The following is a 15,084-nucleotide window of genomic DNA, read 5'->3' as shown; positions in this document are numbered from 1 at the left end:
TAGTCCCAAAGACTGCAGAGTTCCCTGAAAATGACTTTCCTTCCCTAAAATAAATAGTAAACCAATATTTGTGGAGTAAAAAATGTAATATATATCTTCACTTTGTTCATCGCAAAGAATGAGGTGGATGATGTCAAGGATGATTCACTGACAGTTAAGTCCAGCAGTGAGCAATGAGCAGGGGTTTTAGGAAAGGAATGTTTTGGACAACCTGTGTGTTGGTTTTGTAATTTTGCATCACAAGCTAATTCTGTCATGTTCTGTGTGGTAACTTTAGCTACAGCTGGCAGTCGGCTGCTGGATAGCAGCATTTATGTTTAAATGTAGGATAATGCTGCTGTAATAAATTTGACTATAGGCAGTTCTACATTCATTCTTTTCACAAATACAATTTTACATTTCCTGGCTGCTGTTTTTTTGTGTTCATCATGATCTTGGATTGTATTTGTTCTGGTAGTCGTATACGTTTTGTATTTATTTTACTGTTTACTTTATTTTACTTCCCTTATGGGCCAGATTTATTATATTTCCATACATATTCTTTTGTGATTCTGATTTTGTGATATTCTTTTGGCTATTGCTTAGTCTTCCAAAAAACAGCATTTCTCGCTTTAATAACCCAGCCCTCTCATAGTTCCCCCTAACACAATTCCCTGGCACTGCTGTGTCACAACCCATGGTGAAAACTTCGCAAAATGTATTGGTTATGTTCGCAAACTGTGCAGTGCAAAATATAAATGACAAGCATCTTAAAAAACGATATATAAAGACTAACAATTTAAAGCCTAAGGTTATTGTCTTACATCAGTTAAGGGCATTGTCAAGTCATTGTCAAGTCACACAATAAAACACACAATCACACAAACTTACAGTTGTGTCCTCCTGCGTTGCTAATGCTGAGGGCTGTCAGGTTGTATAGGAGATGTTGGAACTCAAAGGCAGACAGTGACGGTTTCAATCTTCTTTCATTTTCGTGAAGTCTAAAATGATAAAACAGAAAACACATTATTAGCATTTTATTTGTGCCGTTCTTTTACATTTTAAAAACATTGTGACAAAACATCAACTTCATCACATTTCACAGGTAAAATAACATCTGAAAGTGTGGCTGATTTATGAACAACAGTAGTGGTTTTTATAGCAATTTACTCCCCCCCACCCCACACACACACACACACACACACACACACACACACACACACACACACACACACACACACACACACACACACACACACACACACACACACACACAAACAACTAGGGAGATAATAAATTCCCTGTCACACATGTGCTTGACTTTTAATGGAACTCTATCTACCGCACTTCCTGCAGACACGCACACTGCTAAGAAAAATGTAAATGTGCTGACTTCAACACATATTCAGGGTCTTGATCATTGAGCTTTGCCATCTGCTGAAGGATGTTCTGCAAAGCCAGCCTGCACAGCTGACATCTGCCTGTTTTACTCTAGGTACCATGAACTCTTTCCATCTTGATGAGAAGTGCTGTGTCAGCTCCACACAAGTGATGTTGTGTTACAATTTTCCCCCCATGTATCCTGTGAAGGTCCCGAGGGGGCGAAGCAGCAGATGATATGTACCGCGATCTTCATGACTACATATAGGAAACACAATTACACCTGGAACTTACTTGGCTCCTAAATTACATCACATTTGATAAGTCTCTCTCTTTCAAATAAGCCAATTAGTGTGCTACATTTGCTATCATAATGTTAAATGTAATGATTGAGGTTCAGGTTCCCTTTGGCTTTAAGAGTTAAAGGCCCATTGAGATCTACACACCAGCATGGCCAAATGGATACTACTACTGCAGCACTACTTTGGGACACACTGAAATATATCATATATCACACTACTATTGAAAAATGTGTTCAGACATTCACGATCCCCCATTATAAACTATTAGCTTTTCCGTTTGTATAATCATGAGGTTGACATTTGTTGGTTTGTCAGAAATCCCACTCAGAATGAACGTAAACAAAATTTTCCGATCCCGAACGTTGCAATTATCTGACCAAAAATGGAATTTACCCAATAATCTGGTTCATGACCAAATATTTGCGACATTACCACCAGCCTCAGATGCAATTTTTCTAGAGTAATGACACTTGTTTTGTGTTGTTGTATTCTTGGTTTTAAATTGTAAAACCAAGGGAATCAGTGATATGGCCACCGCTTATTGATTGATGAAGGACAAGGAAAATTGAAATCCAACCATATTTCAAGGTACGGCAGCATATTTCAAAACTCATCAGCTACTGTCAGCTGAGTCACAACTGATAATTTTAGCTTCAAACCAATTTCTACCGTTATTGGGAAAAGAGTAATCAAAAAGTTGTTGTATGTTGACACAATAATTGGGAAGCTATGAAATGACTTGTCATAGTTATGTGTCAGACTTATATGACTTGCAACCTGGAGCACAGCAGTACAATACAATTACAGAACTTGTGCTTACTACCCTGAGCTTCAGTGAAAATTATTCATTTTGAGTATGGTGGACCACAGGTGTTGGCATTCAGTTTTAATGTTTCAAGATAGGTTTGAATGTCAAATCATTGGCGTTTAAAAGTTGGAAAATGGTTTGCATAGCACCCTATTAGGAGAACAAAGAGATGTATGTATAGATTAGTGTGTAGTACTAAAGCTAATTCAACATCTAACAAGCTGTTTGACGGAGCACAGTTTCCCCTGGAGTAAAGCTTCATAGAGCTGCTGCGGCTGTTGACTCTCAGTCTTTTTAATAAAGGCATTCGTTACAACTTATAAACCACAATTATGAAGGGCACCTTAGTTAAAAGTGGTACCTTGTTATAATAAACGAAGCCTGTAATTATAGGAAAGAGCCATAGATGAATAAAACTCAAAACCTTTAGTTTGTTGACCATATCAGCCAAAGTCACACCTTCCATGTGTGAGTGTGCGATGGCCTCTATTTTATTAGGTCAACTGTTCTTAGCGAGACACCATCACTTTGTTAATGCTTCATTTGGTGCATGGCTTGCTTCGGTCTTAGGATTGGCATTTAAACTGTGCACTCAAGAGCATGTGTGTGAGCGTTTGTGTGTGTGCGTGGGTGTCAGTGTGTGTGAGTTCATCCCTGGCTTGCCACACAGAGTCACCATTTATGCGGCAGGCCCTTGTTCCCTGGCCTGACATGTAGGCACAGTAATAAAGAGAGGCAATTACAAACTGGGCCTCAAAGCCATGGTAATGGAGCTGGTCAGACAGCGATAAGCAGAGTGTGCATGAAAGTGAACAAACTCCCAGTCAGGCTTTCCCTATGGAGCGTCAGTGTCCCTTTTAATCAGCACCAAGCAGAGCGTGGAGAGCCACACTGTAATTAAGCCTGCTCCACCGAGGATGAGGGGAGATCATCAGGAGAGAAAAGCCCGAAAGAATACAGGACACACGCACACATACAAGCGTCCTTATTGAGAGCAGAGAGAGAGATAAGGGGTGATCAAGAGAGAAAGATATTAATGATGTGTGAGGGATGGAGAAAGAGAAACGGAGATGATAGTTCACAGGAAGACAAGTAAACATGTTATTGAGAGGTAATCCGAAAAATGAATTAAAGAATTAGAACATGTATGGGGGAATGTTGTTAGCATGTTCTTAATGTGCAAATCTTCCTTTGAAAAGCACATTTTAATTGGATTGTTTATAAATGGAATGGCAGCTCTGAAATGCTGGCATCCTACTCACTGTTTAAGGGTATTGCTGTATCTGGCAATCAGTCAATTTATCATTGGCTCAGGTGCCTATTAACAAGATTCTCCATCAGCCTTGTGGTACTGTGCGTGACATGATACGGGGAAAAGACTCAGAAAAAAATAATTTTTCTATACTTTATAATAACTTATGGCTGACAGTTTGACACGATGACACAACCTTGAAGAAACAAATTGTTATGCTATAGGATCCTTTCAAGGAAGAATGTGCAATATTTTACACATAAATACAGCGGAAATCAAGTATATCCTCTGTAGATTCTCAGCCCCTAGTTTTTTTTGCAAGTGTGCAAACCCTAAAACATGGTAAAGTTGGGGACTTGATCGATTAACTTTTCTTCAAAGCTTTCCGCCATTGTTGAAAGAGAACTCTGGTGTCTCCGATGTCATCCTTGTCTCATCCCCATTAAAACCCATCACTGCTCCTAGCGGTAATATTCATTTTGCATTCTTCAGATGCATAGCGTTAATTTCTGGAGACGTGCACAACCAAAGCTCCAAACCGCCGCGTGACTGATCACTCACGTACGCGTTAAACGCAAGTGCACCTGGGGCTTAATGGAGACCACAAGCTTACATGTATTTTCTAACAGGTTTTAATGACAGGTACAATTATTTCTCTGGAGTGAGCTGTAAGGTTTGACTGTATAACTACAAACTAATTTTTCTACATAAAGTTTATAGACAAACGTAATGTCTATGCAAACACTAACCATGAATGGAATGCAAATATTCTAGCCCTGGCTATTCAGAGGAATGTAAATGCATGTATACAGAGCACAGGACTTGTTAGGGCTGTGACTTTGGGGGTTGATAAATGACAGACCCTGGGACATTTCATTTTCCTCATGCTTTGCTTAGGCACCTCCAGCAAGATATACTGTATATCTTTTTATTTATGTCGTCAGATTCAGATTTCTGTTCAACATATTGCGCTGGCCCTGATCTGTGAACGCAGTCAGTGAATTTTCAAATCATGACAGAAATGTGCTCCGTACACCAGAAGGGACTACATGTCCCTGTTACTACAAGCACTCTGCTGACTGCTGAAAATCGGCTCGTACGCCTCTTAATGACATTTATTTGCAGAGTTTCCTGAAGTACTTCTTTTGGCATGTAAAATAGTGAACAGCTGATCACCCTGACAAAACTGTATGCAGAATGTTTGTCAAGCATGTGTTAAAAGTAGATGAGCATCTGAGGGGCTCCTTCTGGCACAAATATTATGCGTGCAGGCAGGCGGCAGACATACACATACACCTACAAGTAAGGCAATAAAAGCTCCCCGCCTACTGGTTTCAAGGGAACAGAAAGTGAACAGAGGGAACATCAGAGAGAAGAGTGAATGATACCTTACATAAGCCATTCACCTCCTCCTTTCATCAATCCCTTCTGCTCAAATCCCAGAGCTTCCATATATTTCGCCTTCATTTCATTTTTGAAATGATGTTTTCACCGGGTGGGAACACACAGCCACTTAACGGGTTAACATATTTGCCAACTATGAATGAAGATGCTGTCAGTCAAAGAGAGATGTGGAGTGTGTGTGTGTTTTCTGCTCATGTTTATTTATGCATACACACGCCTTTAGCAAAAACATTTGGAAGCTGGAACTACGTCTAAAGCCGTTTTTGAAACATGATTATTATTCCTTTTTTTTTTTTAACATATGGTGCATTGGATTGTTCCAAGTCACACTGCCAGATGGCCACATGGATTAATGTGTTTATGTGGAAGCTCATGGCTTGCACAGTGTCTTGATATGTTTGCATGTTTGTGTGACGGCGAGAGGAAAGGGAATAGCAGAGGGAGTATGAGCCAATGATACAGATAGCATGTAGTGAAGTGCATCTGTGCATGTACCTGAGAAGTGTAATGAGATTGTAGGAGAACTTCTCCAGAGAAGAAAACTTAATGACAGTCTCTGTCCCTCAAGCTCCAGTGCATTTCAGAAAGGGAACCAAAGAGCTTCTTTAGCTCCTGCTCTCGGTGCGAAGGGGAAACTCATTACTAGTGTGCAGACACCAGAGAAAAGCATGGAAGAACTGTAAAGGACATAAAAATGTGTCCCCGTTCAGGCACTGGATTCAATAAGGCAAGCAACAAAGATGTGCCATTCTTGAGTGGAAGACAAACTTAAAGCAGTGCCTCTGCTGTACACCCACAAGGATTCAATTAAAACTGCATTAAGAGCTCTTTATCAGCTATTTACAAGTTTTAAGTTTGACAAGTGTATCATCCGGATGTCGGATGTTCAACTGCAGCAGGTACCTGTTTTCAGCCAAAGAAACCCATTGTGTTTACACCACAATTCAGCAGACAAACCAAGTTATCAGCGAAAGAGTAAGATATCTCCGGCTGTATAGTTTAAAAACAGAGGACGAACCTGAAGTCAGAGGATGTTGTTTCAAGTCAACCTGTCTGGAACAGGATTGGTGATTCATTCATTGAAGCTCTCGAGCAGAGCGTCAGGGAACAGGACAACTCCAAGACCACGCCTCATCTGCTATTCCTAAAAAAGAATACTCATCTCCTCCTCCTTTTTCTCAAGTACTTCTCTCATCATTTTTCTTCTGTCCTTCTTTTTCTCCATATAGGATTCGGAGGGAATTCGTCAAGCCTGAATGCTCAAGCCAATCCCCTACCAAAGCTCCCCAACAATGCAGACAGCAAACTGAGTGACACTGAGCAAATCCGTTTTCTTACGCACAAAAACGTATCATCAAGGAATTCTTTAAACCCTGCTTATCCATGGTGTGGTCCTTGTTATAGTGAAGTGGTTGATGAGCCCTTCAGTTATTTGTGAACATAATGGTTGCACAAAAGAGCAGAGTCAGAGTATCACCAAAATATTAAGAGTTAATGACTTACTCTGAGTGGACCATGAACAACATAACTATTCATCAAATGCTCTTGAACAAGGTTGTGAATCTGCAAACTATCCAAAATGACCATGTCTGTTATGTCATGCCGCCAAAAATTCACAAACCAAATACAAGATGCAACATCTGCTTACATATCTGGTATGGAAGTCAAGTATGCTGCAGTTTTATTCTATCTGAGCCGTCAAGAGGCGGTCTCCCTTTCTTTCACATGATGCTCCAGTTGAAGAGGGCCTCCTTTTCTTTCACCCAAAACACTCAAACCAGTTTGAAAAAGACTAACCTGTCCTCCGTCAAATTCTGTTTGCCACCTTCACATTCAACAGTACAAGTATATCAACTACTGCTCTGATTGCCAGCAATCTCAGAGAGATTGGAGCAACCCAATTGTGATAGCAGCCTCTCAAAGAAAACACAAGCTGGTGCTGCAGATTCACACTTGGAAACTTTTGTCAAACCAGACCTTTCCTTATTGAGGATTCTGGACAGCTCTTTGCTCATGATTTAATCAGCTCCCACCTGGACTAGGGCAGCTCCCCTCTGAGCAAGGTACAACTTACTCAGAATTCTGTAACCCACGTGTACTTTTTGTTCACCTTTTTCCAAAATTGGACATATCACAGCTTTTTTTTTTTTTTTGGATTCCCTACAGTGGAATCCAACTGCCAGATGCCTATTGTTTCTAAGACTGTGAGAGTGCAATCCCTCCAACATGTGGAGGTTTGACAGGACTGTTTTGAGCTAATGGACTGGAACATGCTCCCCGGGGCACACAGTGAGAACAATACAGTGCTCCCTGGTTGTGGAACATGTCAATTTCTATGTGGACCATTCTATTCCATTAAACAGTCGTCTGTTTTATGTGGTTTACTTTTACACAAAACTGGGAAAACAAAGAAAATCCTATCTTGGCAAAAAAAGAGGGCTTCCAGGGCCGGCTTCAGGACGGAAGTTAAGTAGCAGGAGCTGGGGAGGAGAATTTAAAATGGAAACACGGGCAGAATTAAGACAAATTGAAACAAAACAGTCTGAAGGAGGTGCTGAGTGGGATGGGAAGGATTACTGGATACAGGACGTCACGCCAAGTGGGGGGAAGAGGCTGGAAATAGAGTGAATGACTTAAGCCTGTCTTTCCAAATAGAGACCAGGCCAGCTGCACCCACTCCCGGAGGTTGACAGACCCAATGAGTTCGCACCACAACAATGTGACTGATTGCACTGCCGCCTCCCCACAGATCATCACACCAGGGTTCACCTTTTCAGACCCTAGTCTGCCTCCTCCAGTCACTCCCACCCACAGATTGACCACTTAACTGTGAACGGCAAGGCGGAAAAAGGCCCGCAGGAGTCTTGGCAGAGAGCAAATTGGTGCAAGGAGAACCGATAAGATTTCCTGCAAAGAAAGCAGTACAGCTCTACAAACAGTCGAAGGTCAATATCAACAACAAATTGGACTGGTATGAGAACACAGACAAGAGATAAGAGATAGAAGGAGCCTGTTGTCTTTAGCTTTAAGCATGAAACTATAAGTTCTAGCACAGACTGCCTTATTGGTCTGCCAAGGAGGCAGTCTACCAAAAGGAGGACAAAATCCACAGTTCTTATTTACATCAGTTTATGATACAAAACTTAAACCCAAAACAAAGCTCCAACTGACACACTGAAAAGGGGAAAAAAGACTTTGGAGATTCCAAATCAGCTCTGACTTCACTTTAGAGGACAGAATAAAGACTGCAGATGTTGTCCTGGGAATGTACATAAATACATTGGAATTGAGTAATAAATCTTCATAGCCATTATTGCCAGGAAAACTAATACACTGATCAAACCCCTTTAGAAAAACAGGAGACCTGTGGCTCAGTGGGTAGCTCGCATGGCCCATGCATTATGGCTGTAGTCCTCCATGCAGGCAGCCAGGGTTTAAATCCGACTTGTGGCTTCTTTCCTGCATGTCACTCCCCACTGTGTCTCTCACCCTGATTTCCATCTCTATCCACTGTCCTATCTCTCAGATAAATGCATAATAAAGGACAGAAAATAGCCTTGTACAAGCAAACATTTTTATATTAAAATTCTCAACATGGACCTTTTAAAAACAATGAATTCAGGGTCTTGATGCAGTTGAAAAAAATGAAAAACAAACACTGGCTGAGGCAAAATACAACTCAATCAGTCCTGGTTTCTGTTCCAAAATTCAGATGCTAATCAACTATATCTACAAATAACTGTAGACACTGAGAATGTAAAAGTAGCAGACCGCCAATTGTAGGTGCTCTTAAAATCATCAGCTCTGTTTGACAGAAACTGTATCACAGCTTGATTTTGATTGCTGTCATCTTTATGACTATATCACATCTCTGATTGCAGCTGCTTTCAAGGAGGTGCTATTGGCCATAAATAATTATAAAAACTACACCTGCCTGTAACAAATATAAATGATTACGATTTCTTTTAGGCCACGTCAAAAAGCACAGGTGAAACTATAAACAATGACAAATTCATTTTATATTTGGCTGTGAGATTTGTGCGCCTGCATTTGCCTCTGTAGGTACATGAATGGTATTAGACAAGAAAACAAATGTACTTCTACATGTGGGTGTCGAGGAGGCTACACTGTGCATTACACCACGGTGAATGAAACTACCTACATATTTTAAACTGCGACTTTTTAGCAGCATAGAGCTCTTGTAGGTCAGATATGTTTTAACTCAGACACTAAAAAACAGACAGAATATTTAACTGAAACCCTAACGTTGCCATTAAGGTTGAAAAACACTGAGAAATATCTTGAACGTGGGCTGCATGCTGCACACATGCAGTATTACAGTGTGATTCTGCAGAGCTCTGCACAGCCTGAAAACCCACATACACACTTTAAATCCCCCAAGGAATACATCCGACCATCAAAATCTCTACAGCGCCTAATAATGAGAATAGCACTGCAATTTCTGCTGGATTTGATAAGGTGCAAAGCTTTTTTTATATGAACTTCAATATTGTGTTCAGACGTGATACCTGGTGCATTTCTATTTCATTAGTTTCACTCATGCATTTCTCCATATAGACTACGTTTTGGCCATCTACACAAATGTATTTATCTTTATTTTCTGAGCTGTGTGTTGTCTTATATTCATCTAATGTAAAAGTTAGGCGGCAGCTGAAGTTTGCCAAATATTTCATATTGTAAAGTAAGCATGAACCTCATTTCATCAATTAATAAAGCAAGAACTGTATTTGAACCCTACATTTCACAAAAACAGTCTCATAAGTTAGCTTGTCAGTTTGCAGTCTTTTCTTTAAGTCAGTTGTTTCCAAACTCTTTTTTCTTCTGGGCCCCAGATTGGCAGATTGATATAATTTCAAGCCCCCCCCCCTCCCTCAATCCCTCGCCACATCAACACATAATGACATAACACACAGTTTGTGACGCTCTTTGCTAACTTATTTCTAGAATTTATCTCATACAAACAACCTCGTCCTGTGTAGGTTCATTTCCAACCTTCAGTTCACCTGGAAGTCCTCTCACAAAATGTGCCATGATCGGCTTGCAGGAGATTGTTTTTGTTAAGCCGCACACTTGTTAGCACTCTTACATGTTGAAAGAACACGGTGAATATTATAAATGTTAAATGGACTATACTTATATATCCCCATTTTAGTCTGCTGACCACTCAAGCCCTTTTATACATGTCAAAGCTGCCTATTCACACACTGATGGTGAAGGCAAATTGCAAATTGGGAGCAATTTGGGATTCAGTGTCTTGCCCAAGGACACTTCGACATTTAGACAGCAGCAGCTGAAGAATGAACTGTCGACCAACCCATTGAGAGATTATTGACTCTATAGTCTGCTGACTATCTTGGCCAGGTATCCCTTAGGAAAAATAGGTTCTTAATCTCAGTGGGAACAACCTGGTCAAATACAGGTTAAACAAAGTAAATAAAATCTACATCTGAGGTATTATTCATACTTAATAACAACATAATAGCATTTATTCAAAACCTCCCACTGCTCTTACGTACAACCTAGATTGTTGGGGGATCTAGTGGTCTTGTTCAGCTCTGTTCTTTGATCATTGCATTCATCACTTATGCGTCAGTTTCACTTTTGCTCCCTCTTTCCTTTTTTGCACTTTCAGTGACTTTTGTTATATCACCGCTGCTCAAATTCCAAATCACGCCAGCTGAGGAAATCTGCTAAACGTCTAAAATGTAAAAATGTAAATGTAATGCTGCTGCTCTGTACCTGCCAGATCTACATGACAGCCAGCGTTTGGGGGAGCTGGCTCATCACTGCAGTCTTATCCCCACATTCTGCAGGGACCATGACAGCGCAGTCAATGTGGGTGAGCTGTAATCAGTACATGGGTGTCCTGGATAGTCTTTACTCTGTGGACGCTATATATATTCTAACAAGGAACAAGTCGGGCAACAGGGAGATGCAAAGACGTGGAGAAAAACAAACAATATGACTTACATGAGCAGATTCAGGCAAACACTTTGGTATTTTCCAGAGACACTCAAGAGACTAACAATACATAAAAACACACAGACACACAAACTGACAGCTCCAAGCCTGCATTCTTGTACCTGACAATGAATGAGTGCCGCGGTGCAAGGCCGGGTTCAAAGTCGAGCACTCGTTGGGGTGAAAGATCCGCTGACAGGGTGATCCCGGAGCCACGGAGGAACAGGGTGACATGGTCGGGGAGCAGCTCGACCGCCTCAGAGGTGAAGGTGATGGAGAGGAGCTGGCCGTAGCTGAAGGCTTGGTGACCCAGGAATTTCTCTAGTGGAGTGGGGCAGAGGTTGGATGTTAGAAAGGTGAGTGGAGTCAGCATTATTATTGCTGTATATTGTGTTGGATGCTGAATAACTATGTATTTGTGTGGATTGAGAAATGCTCCCCGTTTCTTCTTTTTTCAATCTTTCTGTTTGTGTCTGTGTGCGTGTGTGTGTGTGTGTGTGTGTGTGTGTGTGTGTGTGTGTCTGTAAATGAGGGCAGATGGGTTCAGGCTTTTTTTGAGCCCGCATGGAGCACTGAGCCAATGTGTAATTACCCACCCCCTTATTTTGGGCTCATTACTTCATATTAAAAGGACTTCAAAGATCTTAGCCACCACTAGACTTCCCCTGGACTCCACTCTTCAAACTGGCAAAAAAATAAAACACAAACACACACACACACACACACAACTTGTCCTTTTGATATAGAAATAGGCAGAAGGCTTGCCCTCCATCAATATGGAAATAAGAAAAATGTAAACAACCTGTGCTGTTGTCAAAAGTCTTGCACCAGTTATGCCTTCAAAATGAGAAAATCATAACAATTTGTGGGGGAAAAAACAACTCCGCTGCCATTCTCTACCAGCTCAGGGTGGGTGAGTGGACAAAACTGACAGTTTGCACGCTTGGTTGCCACCTTGTTTTTGAGCGTAATCGTGTGTGAAGTACATCCTGAGCCCTTCTGGGGGTTTAGAGGGCTAAGGAGCAGGGAAGGTGATTTTTTTCTTTCTTTGTGAGGTGCCTCTGGCCTCATTTGGAGCAATTCAACTGTCTGATAATGTAATATTTGCTCAACCGACAGCCCTTTTTTATCATCTCTGCCGGGCTCATCTCTGAACTCATACTCTCTGAAATCAACAGCCAGGTTAACAGATTCAGATGAGCACTTTATGACATCTTGTGCTGAGGATTTTGCTGCTGCTGATAATGTGCTAATCAGTGATGTGTTGAAGTAATTAGTGGAAGTAATAAGTTAGTACTTTTTAAGGGAAAATCCAATGTAATTATAATTTCAATTAAGTCTTGAGAGTTTCTTCTTCATCATCATCTCATGGATTTTATGGTAATGAACAATGAATTTAGTTAATTATTAATCATATTGTTACATTAGCATTTCTGTGCATCATGCAGCTACATTTCCATCTGCAAAGGCAAAACATTTTTGCAAGACAAATGCATGTTTTTTTTAATATGTTCTTATTTCACTATTTTTAACAAGCCACATATTATCACCAATGAAACACAAAGGGAAAAAGGACGGGCCATTTTTTTCAGATTTTAACAATAACTTTAAACAAAGTTTCCATTAAATTTGATTGCTACTTATAGTTCTGTTTTAATGTGAAGCCACATGAATCAATGACACAATGCATTGTTTCATAAATGTGTATCAATCTTTTATAGAATTGCTATTGTAGAAAATGAAAAAGGGGTTATTATTAAAACAGCAAAGCCTCAAATGACATGATGAATCAATACTTCACCAGGCCCAATGTTGTACCTTTCACATCACTGTGACTTTGCAGTCAAAACAAATAGATAATTACAGCCAATGGGGAAGAGGGGGAGAGGCTAAACAATGACCAATAATCACCCAGAAAGACAAAACACTTCATCAAATGAAATGAGCTGTCACACATCTCAGTGTAGTTTCACAATCAATACTTATTGATGAGAAGGAATAAAAAGAAACTCAGCCAGTCTGGAAAGAAAAGAGGCTTTGATTAAATCTGTCACCAATTAGAAAGGGATGCCTTCAATGGGCCCTCTCGCATCAATACATCTAAACCAGTGATTAGACAACCGATTTGTTTGAGAGGACTGAATTACATAACTGATCAATACTCACTCCTTAGTCCAAAAAGGCACTGCTCATGCAAAACCACTTTTAGTACCTAGACTGTATTCAACCTTCTGAAGAGGTGCAGACAATGTATTGTAAAAAGTGAAGGTGCACAATTTAAACAAAGGAAGTGCATGTAAGTTGTGTAAAAGAACTCAAATCAAAATCATGAGTGAAAAAAGTAAAAAAAAAAAACGGGTCCCTGTCACTTTTATAGAAAATCCTGACTCCTCTTGGCAAACAGCTACAACCGTGATTATGCATAAATTGTTGCCATTATATTATCAAAAAGGGAGAAAGGAAATGAGACATTATCCTGTTTTTGGACCATGCTGATAACATGGCTATTTCTGCTATCAAGTTGGACATTTTAACATGGAGTTCTATGGAGATTGACTCACTATTGGAGCCAGCCTCAAGTGGACAATCAAGGAGTTGCAGTCCATTGCAATACTGCATTGGCTCAGTTTCCAACACCAGAGTTTACCAATTGATTTAGAAGCTTAGTTATGAATCACACACTACTGAAGAAACTACTGAATGTATTAATTGATCGTTTTTCAGTAATTTCCCCCCAAAAATATTTTCCATTCTTACTTTAACATGATGTCCACAGTTTTAATTAAAAAAAAGTCTGCACTAGGGTCTATGGATCATCCATTGTCACAGATAGCTAGCTAATTTGACGAGGACAATTCTCAATCTAATAAAAGTGTTTCCTGTCCCCGCCTTTGAAGTGGTGGCCTGCCACCCAAACGCCACCGTGCACCACTCCAAAAGAAAGGCATACAATACTTAATTTGAAGAAATTTTACAAACTGTCAGCACAACTTCATAAACTGTGCGCTCAGTCAGATCCGGATGTTGGCAATTATTTTTGTGCAAGATGGTTGATGGAAGGGTGGTCCTCCTCCAAGGTTCTGTGGAACCACTGCTTTAGTGAGTCACAGAGGTGCTGATTGTCAACAGGCAAGGCAAGCAACTGTTTGGGGCCCCAGGCCAATAGGGGGGGGCCTCGAGGGCTGACAAACTTTACACCACAGCAGTGGCTCGAAAGGTGCAAATTTTCCAATGACAGTAGGAACCTCCCTAACGGGGCCCCATCTGACAGCACTCAATCCCATTGCCCTGCTAAACATAGAATGTATTTATGTTTTGAAATCCAAGGACCAAAGGAAGAGGAGTAAATGTTGGAACACTGGTGGTGATAAACGCTGGTTGGAGGGCCCCCCCAATGAATTTTTGCCTAGGGCCCCAATAGACTGTAGAATCACCACTGGTTATTAAGTCACCCTACACTCAAGCTGCACAGAATAGCATCTGCCCAGCGGTTGCATTCAATCTTTACACAAGAACAGTTTCAGCAGAGCCATTGTTTTGGGGAAACAGAAAGGAGGTAATAACTTATATTTGGAGAGTGACACACTGTAATAATGAGTTATGTTAGAACCTCATGGTCAGTGGAAATTAAAGTCAACTTATATTTCTTTTGAAATTATTCAAAAAAATAAATATATCCTGCACATTCCTTGCGTAACAGTGGGTAATGAGCCTGGTAATACTATTGTGTGACCAAGCTAATATTCTCTCATAAAGTGCTCCCTTATGGTTGCAAGTGGTTATGTTTCAGATGAAGCTGGTCATTATTCTGCTGGGGACTGATTTGCATCAGTGTGGTTCCTGGTTGTGTTCTCTCTCCATCTGTGAGCATGGAAGAACCGAAGCTTAATTACTCATAACCCTAATAGACGATTCAGCAAAGGCCCCACTGGAGGGTCCCTCTCCAAAGTAATGAATCACCATAATAAAACAATGAA

The 15,084-nt window shown here is 40.6% G+C and overlaps 1 protein-coding gene across 1 annotated transcript in view; it reads right to left on the bottom strand.

The window, feature by feature from the left end:
• The window catches only part of lamc3 (laminin, gamma 3), a 118,953-nt gene that overhangs the window by 33,880 nt on the left and 69,989 nt on the right, over positions 1 to 15,084 (bottom strand). The window contains exons 10-11 of the mRNA XM_020634626.3: positions 11,230 to 11,428; positions 871 to 980 (exon numbers count right to left, since the gene is read on the bottom strand). Coding sequence (XP_020490282.2) covers positions 871 to 980; positions 11,230 to 11,428 — 309 coding nt within the window. The remainder of the gene's footprint in view (positions 1 to 870; positions 981 to 11,229; positions 11,429 to 15,084) is intronic.

The sequence above is a fragment of the Labrus bergylta genome, chromosome 17 (genome assembly GCF_963930695.1).
Source record: "Labrus bergylta chromosome 17, fLabBer1.1, whole genome shotgun sequence".
NCBI classification, from domain to species: Eukaryota; Metazoa; Chordata; class Actinopteri; order Labriformes; family Labridae; genus Labrus; species Labrus bergylta.
This window is presented reverse-complemented; position numbering and strand designations above follow the sequence as displayed.